The sequence below is a fragment of the Artemia franciscana genome, chromosome 3, assembly GCF_032884065.1.
Source record: "Artemia franciscana chromosome 3, ASM3288406v1, whole genome shotgun sequence".
NCBI lineage: Eukaryota > Metazoa > Arthropoda > Branchiopoda > Anostraca > Artemiidae > Artemia > Artemia franciscana.
Genome location: NC_088865.1, coordinates 8,212,986 through 8,229,041, shown reverse-complemented (window position 1 = coordinate 8,229,041; position 16,056 = coordinate 8,212,986). Strand labels below are relative to the sequence as shown.

At 32.7% G+C, this 16,056-nt stretch overlaps 1 protein-coding gene and 1 pseudogene across 2 annotated transcripts in view; one reads left to right on the top strand and one right to left on the bottom strand.

Annotated features, from left to right (window-relative positions):
* Positions 1 to 16,056, top strand: part of LOC136024832 (facilitated trehalose transporter Tret1-like) — a 222,639-nt gene that overhangs the window by 179,665 nt on the left and 26,918 nt on the right. Inside the window, exons 5-6 of one of the 2 annotated variants that reach the window (XM_065700317.1) lie at positions 4,370 to 4,561; positions 8,094 to 8,823. The exons of the other annotated variant lie outside the window; for it this stretch is intronic. Coding sequence (XP_065556389.1) covers positions 4,370 to 4,561; positions 8,094 to 8,465 — 564 coding nt within the window. The 3' untranslated portion in view covers positions 8,466 to 8,823. Of the gene's footprint in view, positions 1 to 4,369; positions 4,562 to 8,093; positions 8,824 to 16,056 lie in introns of those variants that run through there. 2 annotated transcript variants of the gene reach the window in all.
* LOC136024833 (cytochrome c oxidase subunit 1-like) lies at positions 12,593 to 13,578 on the bottom strand (annotated as a pseudogene).

Below are 16,056 nucleotides of genomic sequence, written 5' to 3'. Positions count from 1 at the left end.
AAAATTACGGCATGGATTTTGACTGCCCCAATCTTCACCTTCATATCCAAGATAACTAAATAAAACAAATAAATTCGGATTCATAGTTTAATATATATTCATTCCCGAAGGTCTTAATAATTTAGGATTTTTAAAGTTAAAAAAAGAAAAAAAAATTTAAACGGGTTTCTTTTCAGTAAATTTGCGCTTTGCTGAAAAGAAAAATATTTTAAATATTTTCGCATTTTTCAACTTGAATACGCCAAAACTATTAAGACTTCCATAAATGAATATTAGTTTGCATACTAAAATGACCATCCCCATTCAATTGTTTTGTTCAGTAATCTTGGTTATTAATTGTTTTTCTTATTTTTATATTGTCAGAATTAAAAAAGACAAAGCTTGAAATTAGGTTTGTTTTCAATATACAACTTATGTTCTGTTATTTAGAAGGCAGAATTCCGCTTATTTTCTGCTCGTTTTGATTTTTCCGGTTTTTTTATTTAAGTTTCTATTTGTTTTTGGTTTCATTTATTAATTGATGGTCATTTATGGCAGTATAATACTAACTTAATAAGCATTTCATTTATTTCCGCTAATCTTCAGTTTAATGTGTTTTTTTGTGTTTGTGAAAACTTCTTTTTGTGGAAAAAGCATTTTCTAATTAACTACATGTAAGAAGAAAGTAAACCTTACGATTATGCCTATTTTACTCTAATATGACACATACATCTCCTTAAAAATGGTAAAATAAATTTAATTTCTCTATTAATATATTTATTTTATTTATTTATTTATTTAATATATTTATTTAATTCTCCATTAATATCGCTCTTTACGCTAAAGTTTTTTACTGTTTTAAATTGTAGAGTTAAGAGAAAGATCAAACTTCAGCGTAAAGAGCGGAATGTTGAGGAGGAAAAGCCCCTTTCACATACGGAGTAATTTCTGTTCGTTTTAAGTTTTAATGTCGCTCCTTACTTTCAGTTAAAAAAACTTTTTTTAATTGAATATACACTAAATCCACCGCAATTTCTTTATATTTTGTTTCACTTTAATGCTCATTGCACTCCTCGCTCCCGAATCAGAAGCTATACAACACAATATAAATGATCTTGGGCGTATGGCAAATGCTGTTGGACACTCCATAAACGCTAACAAGACTAAATCAATGTCAAATGCAGTCATTCCTGACTTCGCTGAAGAACTCTTGGTCAACAATGAGGAAATTGAAGTAGTGAGAGAGTTCAAATATCTCGGCAGCACTCTTACCCAAGATACCAATCCTAAAAGAGAAATTTTGTGCCGAATAGCATTGGCTGGCTTAGTTTTCAATTGTCTTAGAAATGTTTGTAAAAATTACAAATATTCCAAGAAGCTAAAGCTCAGAATTTATAATAATAAGTCCTCTTCTTCCTTACATATGGCTGTGAAGCTTGGAGCATTACTGCGTAACTAGAAAATCGACTACAGGCATTCGATAATAACTGCCTAAGATCGATTTTGAATATACATTGGGCGGAGAGAATAAGAAATGATGAGACTTACAGCATGACAAATCATACCCCCATCCTTGATGTCATTAGAAAGCGACGATGGATTTATTTGTGGCACATGGTGCGAATGGGTGATGGAAGGCTGCCACATGACATATGGTGTTGGACACCCCCTGGCTTCCGTAAGTTAGGGAGAACCAAAATAACCATTGGCAGGATGTTAGAGAAGGAGGCGAAGTTGGCGAGGTCTTCGATTGAGGAGCTTTGGTCGATGGCTCAGGACAGGTCGTCGTTGTACACCACTTTTGCTGCCTTATGTGCCTTCAGGCGTGGGGGGACCTAAGCGAGTAAGTTTAATGCTCATTGTTCATGGTTCAACTTTGAGAAAAGAAAATAATTGGAAAAACAGCAGACAAGCAAACTGAAGATTAGCAGACAAGTACATTCTTAATTCATTTTTAATTTCTACCATATTTACTCGTCATGATAGACCACTCCTTGGATGAAATTTTGATATTTTAAATAATTTAATTAAAACTTTTTCATCGTTTTAGATGATTTTTGTGCATGCTATATTATATTGAAACTGGTACTATTAAAAAATATATTCTATTTTCAAATTTAATTTACTATATTTATTTTACTGGATTAACACATTCTTTGGTTATGTTTCCTTCACTAACGTTTAATAATTTGATATTTAAATCAGATTAATTTGTCGCTTTGGAGTAAAGCATAGTTTCTTAGGTTAAAGTTCGTTGGTAGAGAATATTCATAGTCAACATTTAGGTAATTAGAACTATTGTAAATATTGTTTTTATATATTTAAAGTTCATTTTTCATATTTTCGCAAAATACACTTGGTTAGAACGCACTTCCTGTTTTGAGGACTATTTTTATGAGCAAATCATAGCCATTGTAGGCAATTGTTTAATGTTTAGGGAGACTTGAATCAAACAGTTCGTGGTAACGAACTGTAGTAAGGAGCAAACCGGCTCAATAGTAACTGAAACTCTAAAAAAAACAGAACATTGATATCAATTGTTACATCAAAAGAATTGAATTTTAATGCTGACTTAAAATTATAGGTTTCATCAAATTAAATCTTACCCATCAAAAGTTAAGAGCCTGAGAAAATTTACCTTATTTGATAAAATAGGGGGGAACGCCCCCTACTAAAAGTCTTGGAATCTTAATGAAAAATCACACCATCAGATTCAGCATATCAAAGAACCCTACTGTAGAAGTTTCAAGCTCCTTTCTACAAAAATGTGGAAATTTATATTTTTTGACAAAAGACAGATCACGATCACAGCACATTAGTCACAGCATAGACAAGATCACACAAATATAGAAGTTTGTTACGTAAGTTAATTCGTTAGCTACGTATATTTTTTTTTCAGGGGTTATCGTATAATTATAATTATAATTATACACTATAATTAAAAGTTATAGTGCCCTATTTAAGTTGCAAAGAAATTGGAGGGCACCTAGGCCCCCTCCCACGCTCATTTTTCCCAAAGTCACCGGATCAAAGTCACAAAAATCTGAGATAGTTATTTTGTTCAACATACTCGAGAAAACAAATAATTATGTCTTTTGGGACGAATTAAATCCCCACAGTCCCTGGGGAGGGTTCTGCAAAATACAAACTTTGACCATTGTTTACATATAGTTAGGGTTATCAGGAAGTGTACAAACGTTTTCAGAGGGAGTTTTTCGTTTTGAAAGCGTGAGGGGGGTCTCCACGAGGAAAGCTCCCAAATTTTAAGATGCAAATGTTGACCTCTTTCGTTACTACTGATAATTTCTCCTATCTTAATTAACCAACGTAAATATTTAAAGCTCCTACTAACTACAAAAGCCGAATGGATACTATTAAACGCATAAGGAAGTGACTCGTCTGATTTCAGGTGATGTGTAAATAAGAGGTCCTGTCAAGTTAAGAAAAGCTTAACTGCTCCAGAAATGTTAAGGTTTAGTACAGCGTGAAATGGCCATTACTTTGTCACACAACTACTTTGTAAGAGTAAGAATCGTTGCAAGAACCTATTTTTATGTTTAACAAGTAATATCAGTCATCTGAATTTGAGGAAACAGCCCTACAATATAATTGCTGCCCCAAGATTTGAAAACCCTATTTTTCGGTAATTTTATTGAAAAATGAAAACAAGTTCAAAATTGCTTCCTCTAGATTTCAGAAGATATATATTGGTCCTCTTTCTAATTTCAGTGAATTGATACCACTGAGTCGCAAGATAACTTATGCAGAGAATGGACCCGTTAGTTTTGGGATCTACCAGGCTCCCGCTCCGTAAGAAGTTTCCCCAGCCTTAGTATAAAAAGGTACATACAGTCAACTACAAAAAGATCACAACTAATGATCCCCCTTCTAAAAACCCAGTCTTGATTACGTCCGAGGTTTTGATAAAAGTTTTGCTTTTATTATCGTTATTATCGTTTACACACTTATAGTCATATATTTACTTTTCATTTACTGATCATGCTTTGTATTAGACTATAAATTTTATGATCATTCGTTGTCCTGTATTTTATTTTGTTTTCAGTCCCGGTCATGTAACTATAATAACTTGATAAAATATTTGTCTTTCAACTTATCCCCTATTTAACGTTATCATTTTTATTCTGAGCTCCCTCAACAGCTCTTTTAACCTCTAAGCTCAATATTATTTATAGTGTTTTTTTTTTATGTTAAATTATATTGGAGTTTAATTTCGAAGATTAACATCTATAAAATCTCAGGAACAGAACTGAAATATAGGTTTCAAACTTACTTTTTATGTTAAAATGAACGCAGAAGTTTTTCCCTTTTTTACTCACAGATCTCCAAAAGAACAATTTCAAAATGATAAAATTTACCTTTTTTTTTTTAGGTTACTATTCTTGAAGGAAACAGCCCAATAGATGTGGGGATTGCTACAATAATACTTGCAGTATGTTTGGTAGTGGCAGTGTTGACAGTCTCAATCTTCATTGACAGTCTGGGCAGAAAAGCACTAATGCTCACTTCGGGTCTTATCATAAAGATATCTCTGTTAGCACTTGGCACTTACTTTTACTTAAGGGTAATTTCTTTTTATTAGAACTTGTCCTTTTCATCCCAAGGAAAAGATGCTAATGAAACTAATTAATTTTCAAAGGCTTTTAGAGTTCAGATTTTGAGAGGAAGTTTCAAACTATTGTTAAGAAGGCCAAGTCAGGTCACCACGACCAGAATTAACAATGATGTTGTTGAAAACAGTCTAGAGGAATAAGAAGATGAGTTTTAGAGCTGCAGTTAAGACATTTGAGGCCAAGGGAATAACATTGTCAAGCATACTCGAATGGGGTGCGAAGAAGTCTGAACATGGCTTAAAAGAAGCGAAAAATTCAAGAACTTTAGTGAACCTATAAATGCAATTAAATAAAAAAAAACAAGTTTTTTAAGTGCAAGTAAAGAGCTACGTTAAAACTTAAAAAAAAAATAGAAGTTATTCCATATATGAATGATGTTGTCCCCTCCTCAACGCCTCACTCTTTAAGCTAAGGTTTTTTTATTGTTTTAAAAATCTGTTTATTGTTTTAAAATCTTTTATTGTTTTAGAAATCTTTTTTATTGATCTGTGGCAAAGAGGCAAATATTAGCGTAAAGAGTGAGGCGTTGAGGAGGGGACAAATAATTTCATATGTGGAAAAATTTATATTCGCTTCAAGTTTTAATGTCGGTCTCGTTAAAAAAAAACTTGTTATTTTTGTTTAATTTCTGAAAGTTTTTGAATTAACCCATATTTTGATTTTGGCTCACCGTACATGAATAAATAAAACGAAATTTGCGTATTAATTTTTTTTTCTGTCAAATATTTTTGATTGGACTATTTTGATACAAAAATAAGTGGGGCAGGAGGCCTAGTTGCCATCCAATTTTTGTTTCTTACAAATGGAACTAGATTTTTTTATTTGTTTGCGAATGTTTTTGTTAGTAATAATTATACTTACCTTACGAATTAACTTACGTAACGAAATTTTGTATTTGTGTATTTTTATTAAGTATATGAGGGGGTTCGCCCCCTCATCAATCCATCGCTCTTTACACAAAAGCTTGAATTTTGTCCCAAATCTTTAAGAATGACCCCTGAATCGCAAATGCCGTAGAATAAATTGTTGAAATTACTAAAAATACATTAGCGTAAAGAGCAAGATATTGTGGAGGAGACGAATCCCCTTATATGCGTAGTATTATATGTTCATTTTAAGTTTTAATGCTGCTTATTACTTCCAGTTGAAAAAAGTATCTATTTTCTCATTGTTTTCCTTTTTTAAATAATGCTAGAAAATCCTGGGCTGTTCCTTCCTCAACGCCCCACTCTTTACGCTAAAGTTAAACTCCTTCTCTCAACTCTCCTTTTTAAACAAACAATAAAAAACTTTAGCACAATGAGAGGGGCGTTTGGGAGGGTACAGCCCCTTTCATATACGGAGTAATTTCTGTTCGTTTTAAGTTTTAATGTCACTCCTTATTTTTAGTTAAAAAAAACTTTTTTTTTTAATATTAAATTTCTGAATATTTTTGAATTAATGCACGTTTTGATTTTGGCTCTCCACACATGAATAATTAAAACGAAATTTGCATGTTAATTTTATTTTTTTGGCTAAATGGCTTTCTCATAGTTTTGATGGGACGATTTTGAGAAAAAAAGGAGCGGGGGATTAGGCCTATTTACCCTCCGATTTTTTGGTAAGACAATTAAAACTTATAATTTTGCGAATGTTTTTATTGGTAAAAATATACATAAGTTATGAATTAACTTTCGTAACTGACTGCAAACTCTTATGTTCTTATTGCATGTATATGGGGGGAGTTCGCCCCCTCGTCAATACCTTGCTCTTAACACTAAAGCTAAATTTTGTCCCAATTCCTTAAAAATGACCATTGAATCACAAAGGCCGTAGAATAAATAGTTGACATTAATAAAATTACTTTAGTGTAAAGAGTGAGGTATTAGAAAGAGGTGAACCCCTTATATGCGTAATAATTTCTGTTCGTTTTAATTTTTGATGTTGCTCCTTACTTTCAGTTGAAGAAACTTTTTCACACTTGTTGTTTCACTGCTATTTAACAAAAATGCAAAAAAAAATGCACCCCCTCATGGAAATTCTCTTCCCCCATAACAAATTCCTCCATGGAAAGCTTCCCCCACATAGACTCTCCCCTATCACCTCCCCTACCAACCGAAAAATCCCCCTGAAAGTGTCTTTGTTTTTCCCAATAACCATCACTATGTGTAAACACTGGTCAAAAATTTGTAACTTGCAGCCTCTCCCATGGGGACTGTGGGGGAATAAGTCGTCCCAAAAGACATAGTTATTGGGTTTTTGGACTATGTTGAATAAAATGTCGATCTCAGAATGTTGATCTGGTGACTTTGGGAAAAATGAGCGTGGGAGGGGGTCTAGGTGCCCTCCAATTTTATTTTGGTCACTTAAAAAGGGCAATAGAACTTTTAAGTTCCGTTAGAGTGAGCCCTCCTGCGATATTTCAGGACCACTGGATCGATACGATCACCCCTGGGAAAAAAGAAAAAATAATAAAAAATAAAGAGGTATCCTTGATCTGTCTTGTGGCAAACAATACAAAATTCCACATTTTTTTATATAGAAGCTTGAAACTTCTGCTATAGAGTTTTCTGATGCGCTGAATCTGATGGTATGATTTTCGTTGAGATTCAATGACTTTTAAGTGGTGTTTCTCCCTGTTTTCTAAAATAAGGCAAATGTTCTCAGGCACGTAACTTTGGATGGGTGAGACTAAACTTGATGAAACCTATATATTTATAATTAGAATCAACATGTAATTTTTTTTATGTAACAGTTGGTATCAAAATTTCGTTTTTTTTAGAATTTTGGTTACTACTGAGCCGGGTCGCTCCTTACTACAGTTCATTACCACGAACTGTTTGATAAAAAAAAATTGTCAATATCATCTAGCGTTAGGCACTATTGGACAGTTTTTTTGCCAATAAAAGAAGAAAAAGTTAGTTTAACTGGTAGAATTGGTAAAATTAGCGTAGTAATAAGTGTTGTATCTCAGTTTCTGAAAGAAACACGATTACAAAACTTGACAAAACGTCATAAAATGCCAAACGCTATATGGATTGGATGATTTTATCTGTAGATACTAGTGCCTCCTTCTCTTCTTGTAAGCTAACTACAGTCTTTGGAATGCTCATCCATGTGCTTAACTTTGGAGAGAAAGAGTAGATGACAACGTTCCTCAAATCCCATCTATATGCATCAAAGTGTTTTTAAATTTTAGTATATTTCAAGTTAAGCTAAATTTATTTAAAGTCCAAACCGTGCCTTTGTGCACAAATAGCAGGAATATTGCTTTAAATGATTCTGCAAAGTACTCTAGTCCGATTTGAAACCAAAAAACCTATTCAAATTTTTGTTTGTTGAGAACTTCAAATTTGAGAACCTAAAACCCGATAAAATAACTCTGCAGTAAACAAAGAATTTTAAAGTTCTTACTATTGAAATGCTTGACTTCTTAATAACATTAACAGTTGTCCAAGTGTATCACTTAAAACACCAAATTTTTATTTTGATATTTTATTTCAGGACACATACGGACCAGAATCAGTTGAACATATCTCTTGGCTACCTTTCGCATCCCTGGTAGTTTTTTATACTTCCTATGCTGGGGGATATTCTTCGGTTCCCTATATTATGCTTGCAGAATTATCACCAGTCCGGTATAGAGATATCATGGGATCAATCGGCTACTTTTCTAGCAATTTACTTATCTTTGTTGTTGTTAGGACATTCCCAGAGCTCCAAAAAGGCATTGGTGATTATGGTGCGTTTTGGCTATATGCCTGTATTCTTGCAGTTGGAGCAGTTTTTATCATTGTGTTTGTTCCTGAAACAAAAGGAAAAACCTTGGAGGATATTGAATATTTTTTCAAAAAGACCCCTGACCAGGAACTTTAACTTGATTCAGTAGACAAAGGCATTGACAACCCTGGGTGTCTAAATGTATTTAGTACAGATAATTAGAAAAAATAAACAACAACTATAATTTTGTAGGAAGATTTTGTTTTCATCAGTTGGAGAGTCTTGCACACAACAAACTGCGCTATATAAGAACAATGCCACAACCTAAGATACAATATTCTGTAACACACAAATATCCCTGTAACGTTTTCTTTGGTCGAGTGTATTTCTTTTTTACTACATTCTGGAATTTGCACAACGCTGTTATCTTTTTTTAATGTTTATTGTTGTTTGTTTACACTGTTTATTTTCTGTTTATAAATTTTACTTACACCATTAAAAACAGTTTATTTTGCACTTTTTATTCGCCATTGGTATTCTACTATAATGTGAAATTCAACTTAAGCAAATAAACATGACCCATTATTTGTCAGGGAAATAATTTTTTCTTACGTTTGTGGTCTTTTATCAGCTATATTTGTGCAATACAAATCGAAAAATCCTTTTTATGTGCTACTTTATCTGTTTTATAGTTTGGGATCTACACTATTTCTTCCTTATACCTCATATTTTCCTTATATGTTTTAGTTAGGAAACTCAGAAACACAGTTAGGAATAGAAGCAAGAGTAGTTTAAGTACGAAAGAAAAGATAAAAGATTTTTACATGAAGTTTCTGACTGATTGATATTACAAGAATAAAAGAAGAGTTAGGAAAATAGAGAAGAAATCAAAGGGTGAAATAGGCAGATGTGAAATAGAGACCTTGCATAAAATTGCTTGGGATCAGGAATCTGCAACTAGACAGCTTAATAGTAATATTCTATATAGTAAGAAATTGAGAAGAAGCAGCCGTCCTAGTTTTGTCCCATCTAAAAGCAGAAGTCGGAGTTCAATTAGTAATAATAATAATGATAAAAATGCTAAAAAGAGATGCCTAGAGCGTTTTAAGATTCTTTTAAACTGCGATAAAGCTATAGAAAATGATACAGCAAAGAATTAAATTGTTCTAACAATTTGGAAGTGAAGGAAAATTTATTTTGAGAGGAAAATTTAGAGACAGTACGAATACTATCGAAAAATAATAAGGTTTCAGATGCTATAGCATGGCAAATGAGCTTTTGAAATATGTTGATTGCGAAATTAAATATAAATTACTGACGATGGTGAGTATGACTTTGAAAAAATGGGAATATTTTAGTGATTTTATGATTATATGAATTAAACTATTGTGGAAGAAAGGGAATAAGAGCGAGTGTGGAAATTGCAGGTATTAGCTTGATTTTGATGGAATATACTTTAATGAGGCTAGTGTTGGATTTGGTGTGGAATCAGGGCTTAAGTGGGGTTTTGTCCTATCCCAGTTTAAGTGGATTGTTTTGATTTACTTTGTCCCAAGGAGTAGAAAAAAGCTCTTGGAGAATAGGGTTAAAACAGAAGATTAAGACTCTTCTAGACTTCGATTTAGCAGGTAATTTGAATCTTCTAGATAAGAATATTATTAAAATGAATTGTCCTAGTTTTTGGGAGTTTGGGGTGTTGAAAATCAAAGTTAAGAAGCCTTTTAGACTAAGAATAAATCAGGGTGAAGAGCAGGTTTTAGATAACCAAAAATTTAATCAGGTGAATAGTTTTACCTACCTAAGTAGTATTATTAATGAATGAATGTATTTAATACCCATCAATCAAAAAACAGATGGAGCACTCATACTAGATAAGTATGAGACAAAGGCTAGGTGAAGTAGAGTTGACCGAATACAGTGAAAGGATATGAGGATAAAACAATAATTCCAGATAGGATAGAATTGCCCTTTTCCAAGGAATAGGGCCAGAGACGACTTATTCCCCCACAGTCCCCATGGGAGAAGCTGCAAGTTACAAATTTTGACCAGTGTTTACACATAGTGATGGTTATTGGGAAAAACAAAGACGCTTTCAGGTGGATTTTTCGGTTGGGAGGGGAGGTGATAGGGGAGAGTTTATGTGGGGGAAGCTTTCCATGGAGGAATTTGTTATGGGGGAAGAGAATTTCCATGAGGGGGTGCGTGTTTTTTTTTTGCATTTTTGTTAAAGAGCAGTGAAACAACAAGTGTGAAAATTTTTTTTCAACTGAAATTAAGGAGCAACATCAAAAATTAAAATGAACAGAAATTATTACGCATATAAGGGGTTCACCTCTTTCTAATACCTCACTCTTTACACTAAAGTAATTTTATTAATTTCAACTATTTATTCTACGGCCTTTGTGATTCAAGGGTCATTCTTAAGGAATTGGGACAAAATTTAGCTTTAGTGTTAAGAGCAAGGTATTGACGAGGGGGTGAAACACCCCCCCCCATACATGCAATAAGAACATAAGAATTTGGAGTCAGTTACGAAAGTTAATTCATAACTTATGTATATTTTTACCAATAAAAACATTCGCAAAATTATAAGTTTTAATTGTCTTACCAAAAAATCGGAGGGTAAATAGGCCTAATCCCCCGCTCCTTTTTTTCTCAAAATCGTCCCATCAAAACTATGAGAAAACCATTTAGCCAAAAAAATAAAATTAACATGCAAATTTTGTTTTAATTATTCATGTGTGGAGAGCCAAAATCAAAACGTGCATTAATTCAAAAATATTCAGAAATTTAATATAAAAAAAAAAAGTTTTTTTTTTAACTAAAAATAAGGAGTGACATTAAAATTTAAAACGAACAGAAATTACTCCGTATATGAAAGGGGCTGTACCCTCCCCAACACCCCTCTCATTGTGCTTATGCTTTTTATTGTTTGTTTAAAAAGGAGAGTTGAGAGAAGGAGTTTAACTTTAGCGTAAAGAGTGGGGCGTTGAGGAAGGAACAGCCCAGGATTTTTTAGCATTATTTAAAAAAGGAAAACAATGAGAAAATAGATACTTTTTTTCAACTGGAAGTAATGAGCAGCATTAAAACTTAAAATGAACATATAATACTACGCATATAAGGGGATTCATCTCCTCCACAATATCTTGCTCTTTACGCTAATGTATTTTTAGTAATTTCAACTATTTATTCTACGGCCTTTGCGATTCAGGAGTCATTCTTAAAGATTTGGGACAAAATTCAAGCTTTAGTGTAAAGAGCGATGGATTGATGAGGGGGCGAACCCCCTCATATACTTAAAAAAAATACACAAATATAAAATTTCGTTACGTAAGTTAATTCGTAAGGTAAGTATAATTATTACTAACAAAAACATTCGCAAACAAATAAAAAAATCTAGTTCCATTTTTAAGTAACAAAAATTGGAGGGCAACTAGGTCTCCTACCCCACTTATTTTTGTATCAAAATAGTCCAATCAAAAATATTTGACAGAAAAAAACTTTTTACGCAAATTTCGTTTTATTTATTCATGTACGGTGAGCCAAAATCAAAATATGGGTTAATTCAAAAACGTTCAGAAATTAAACAAAAATAACAAGTTTTTTTTTAACGAGACCGACATTAAAACTTGAAGCGAATATAAATTTTTCCACATATGAAATTATTTGTCCCCTCCTCAACGCCTCACTCTTTACGCTAATATTTGCCTCTTTGCCACAGATCAATAAAAAAGATTTCTAAAACAATAAAAGATTTTAAAACAATAAACAGATTTTTAAAACAATAAAAAAACCTTAGCTTAAAGAGTGAGGCGTTGAGGAGGGGACAACATCATTCATATATGGAATAACTTCTATTTTTTTTAAGTTTTAACGTAGCTCTTTACTTGCACTTAAAAAAACTTGTTTTTTTTATTTAATTGCATTTATAGGTTCACTAAAGTTCTTGAATTTTTTGCTTCTTTTAAGGCATGTTCAGACTTCTTCGCACCCCATTCGAGTATGCTTGACAATGTTATTCCCTTGGCCTCAAATGTCTTAACTGCAGCTCTAAAACTTATCTTCATATTCCTCTAGACTGTTTTCAACAACATCATTGTTAATTCTGGTCGTGGTGACCTGACTTGGTCTTCTTAACAATAGTTTGAAACTTCCTCTCAAAAACTGAACTCTAAAAGCCTTTGAAAATTAATTAGTTTCATTAGCATCTTTTCCTTGAGATGAAAAGGACAAGTTCTAATAAAAAGAAATTACCCTTAAGTAGAAGTATGTGCCAAGTGCTAACCACCTGCGGGGTCGAAGAAAGAAGTATTTAAGTTACGATCAGTTAGCAGTATGGTAATAGCCCCCGCTAGGACTGGAAGTGATAAAAGAAGAAGAACGGCGGTGATTCCCACTACCCAAACGAAGAGAGGTATACGGTCAATAGATATTGACTGAGGTCGTATATTAATGATAGTAGTAATAAAATTTACAGCCCCTAAGATAGAGGAAACTCCAGCTAAATGAAGCGAGAAAATAGCTAAATTTACAGAAGGTCCGGCATGGGCAATGGCTGAGGATAGAGGGGGATAAACTGTTCATCCAGTTCCTGCACCTCTCTCAACTATAGATCTGGCCAAGAGAAGAGTCAGGGATGGTGGAAGCATTCAAAAGCTTAAATTATTTAACCGGGGAAAGGCTATATCTGGGGCCCCTAGTATAATGGGTACTAATCAGTTACCAAATCCCCCAATCAAGATTGGTATAACCATGAAAAAATTATAACAAATGCATGAGCTGTCACAATAACATTATATACCTGTTCATCGCCAATCAGGGAACCTGGTTGACCCAATTCTGCTCGAATGAGCATTCTTAAAGAAGTCCCAACTATACCTGCTCAAGCCCCAAAAATAAAGTGTAAAGTTCCAATATCCTTGTGATTTGTAGAATAAAATCAACGTTGCATAAGTAAAGTGGCCGATTATAGGTGCTAAATTGTAAATTTAGTTAAGGATTATTCCCTTTACTATGATTAATTTACGGCTCAGTAGTTTAAAAAAAAAAATACAAGATTGCAAATCTTGAGTTGTTTCTAACCCGGGCCTAATTAATTAAAAATTATTTTATTGTAAGTAGGGTAATGTGTATATAAGTGTTTTGTGCACGTAAGATTTTGATTCTTAAAGAGAAATTTACATTTCATATATAATAAGAAGAGATGAGGTGCCTGATAAAAAGGATTACGTTGATACTGTAATTATGTAGATAATACCCCCATCTATATTAAGAGTGAATTATTAAAGCTTAAGAACTTCTTATTTCCAGCTTTGAAAGCTGGTAGTTTAATTAACTTAAAGCTTTATAAAAAGAATAGAGGAAGAAAAATATTAAACCCTATTTATAGAATACCCAGGATCTCTATTTGCTTAGACTTTACCTCTGAGGGGAATAAAAGAGATCTTATAGCAATCTTAAAATAAAAATAGACTGATAGACATGAGGACACAACAAGGACTAATACAAGAAGAGGAGATAAAATATTTATTTCCAGAGATATCCACTTAATAAAAAATCCCAAGAATGGGGGTAACCCGGCTAAAGAGAGAAGATTAAATGAAATCGAAGCTTTATAAATTAATCTAGCATTACTATTCATTTGGGCGAGGGAGTACGTGCCCTTTTGTTGTAATAAAATTACCACAAAATATAGAATAGCCAGATAAGTCATGTAATAAGCTAATATCAAGAAAAATCTACTTATATTAACTATTAATCAAGATAAATGTCTAATTGGAGAAAACGCTATAATCAGCCGAAGGTTGGATTGGTTAATCCCTCCTAATCCACCAATAAATGCTCTAATAAAAATAAAAAAAAGAATTTGTGAATTGCAGTATAGCCAGTCCAAGAAGAGGCCCAATTTTCTGAAAAGTTATTAAAAGGGATAAAACCTTTCATGACATAGATTTAGAAATACTTACTAGTCATATATGGAACGGGGCCGCACCAATCTTAATTAGTAGGGCAAAAGGAATTAAGAATGAAAAGGATTGATTCAGAATACTGGCTAAAAAGATGACTGAGGCTACTGACTGAATTAAAAAATATTTTAATCTATTTTCTTTTCTTTCTTCAATTATGATAGGGATAAAGCTTAAAGAATTTATTTCTATTCTAAGCCACAAATCTAACCGAGAGTGGAAGGACACTATGAGAATATAAGAAAAAAATAGACATAATCACTTAATCATTTAAAGAGAGATTACTCTATCATTGGGGTATGAGCCCAGTAGCTTAATTTAGCTTACCCTTTAACACCTGCGAGAGAGAAGAACCCCCCCCCCCCCCCGAGGTTACGCTTCTAACTGAAGCGTAACGAGGGAGGGAGTTCTTCTCTCAGGTTAATCTAAATAAAATGACTTCATCCTTTTTTTTAACAGTAGACAATATCAGACTTACATCGAACACTCAATTCTCTCTTTAATTAACGATTGCGTTTATACCCGTATACTAGCGGTACGGTCAGATTCTTGATGTCCCCTCAAATAAAAAATAAGATGAAATTATCGTTCCCCTAATTTGTTGGGGAGAGATCGGTTTATATTGAGTCATCTCCTGGAAGGAAATAGTTCAGATTGCTCTCGTTCTCCTTTGCTGAAATAGAATAAAATTATTTATTTTACATTTTTTGAAGAAAAATTTGGGGTAGGGCAATTTGCTTTTTTACAGGATTAAAGGTAAGATCTTGAAAAGGCTGTTTTTGAGGTCAATATCGAGAATCTTAGCATTAAACGTGTAAAACAGGGTTATAAAATTCCCTAAACGTAATCTTTAAGCTGATTTTTAGCGATTTTAGGGGTTTTTGAATTTACAATTTGAAGTAATTTTATCTATACAGAACGTCATTATAATGATATAAAATAGAAAAAATAATATTTTATTATAGTTACATTTAATAAGATATAAACGTATCCGCAGTAGTTTTTCCTAGTCCTAACACTCAGTGTTAGGACAAAAAATACTACAAATAAGTTTATAACTCTATTAAATTTTAAACCCTCTTAAGAGGGTTGTATTAGATGAGATAATGATTTTATTTATCCTGGAACACCAAATCTTCCAGGATAAATATAAATCAATATCTCTAGGTTATTTTAGAAACTCTATTAAGAGGGTTTAAATAAAATTTAATATTATATGAATGATATAAATAACGTACATTCACGGCTCTTTTGTTATTCTAATAAAAGAGCGGTGAATGTACTATACAGAACGTTATATAAATGAACATTAAATTATATATGTATGTACGTAGGCTTGACTCTTTAACAAGGCCCCTCCTCAGACATGTAGGTCTGTGCCTACATGTCTGAGGGGGGGGCCTTGTCTTAGAGGCAGCCTACGTATTTAAACATATCATTTCGTTCATCTACATTTCATAAAATACGTTATCATTGTACTATATTTCACTATCCGTCCTTTTTTAAATGGTCGTTAATTCTAGTTGCTTGTCGTGTGAGGTTATATAATTAAGTATCATTTATATGGTAATTTTAGGTATTTAGGGGTGGGTTAATTCCCTATTTAACCTTTTTATTTTTGTTTATCATTGTTACAATCGTAAATGCGTAAATGTAAGTATTCAAATAAATTTTAATCTTTATTTAGATTTGCACTTAGTCAACAAAATTTAATTCTATTAACCTTATCACTTACAGTCACTTTAACTTATTGTATCGTAATGAGGTATTCATCTAGT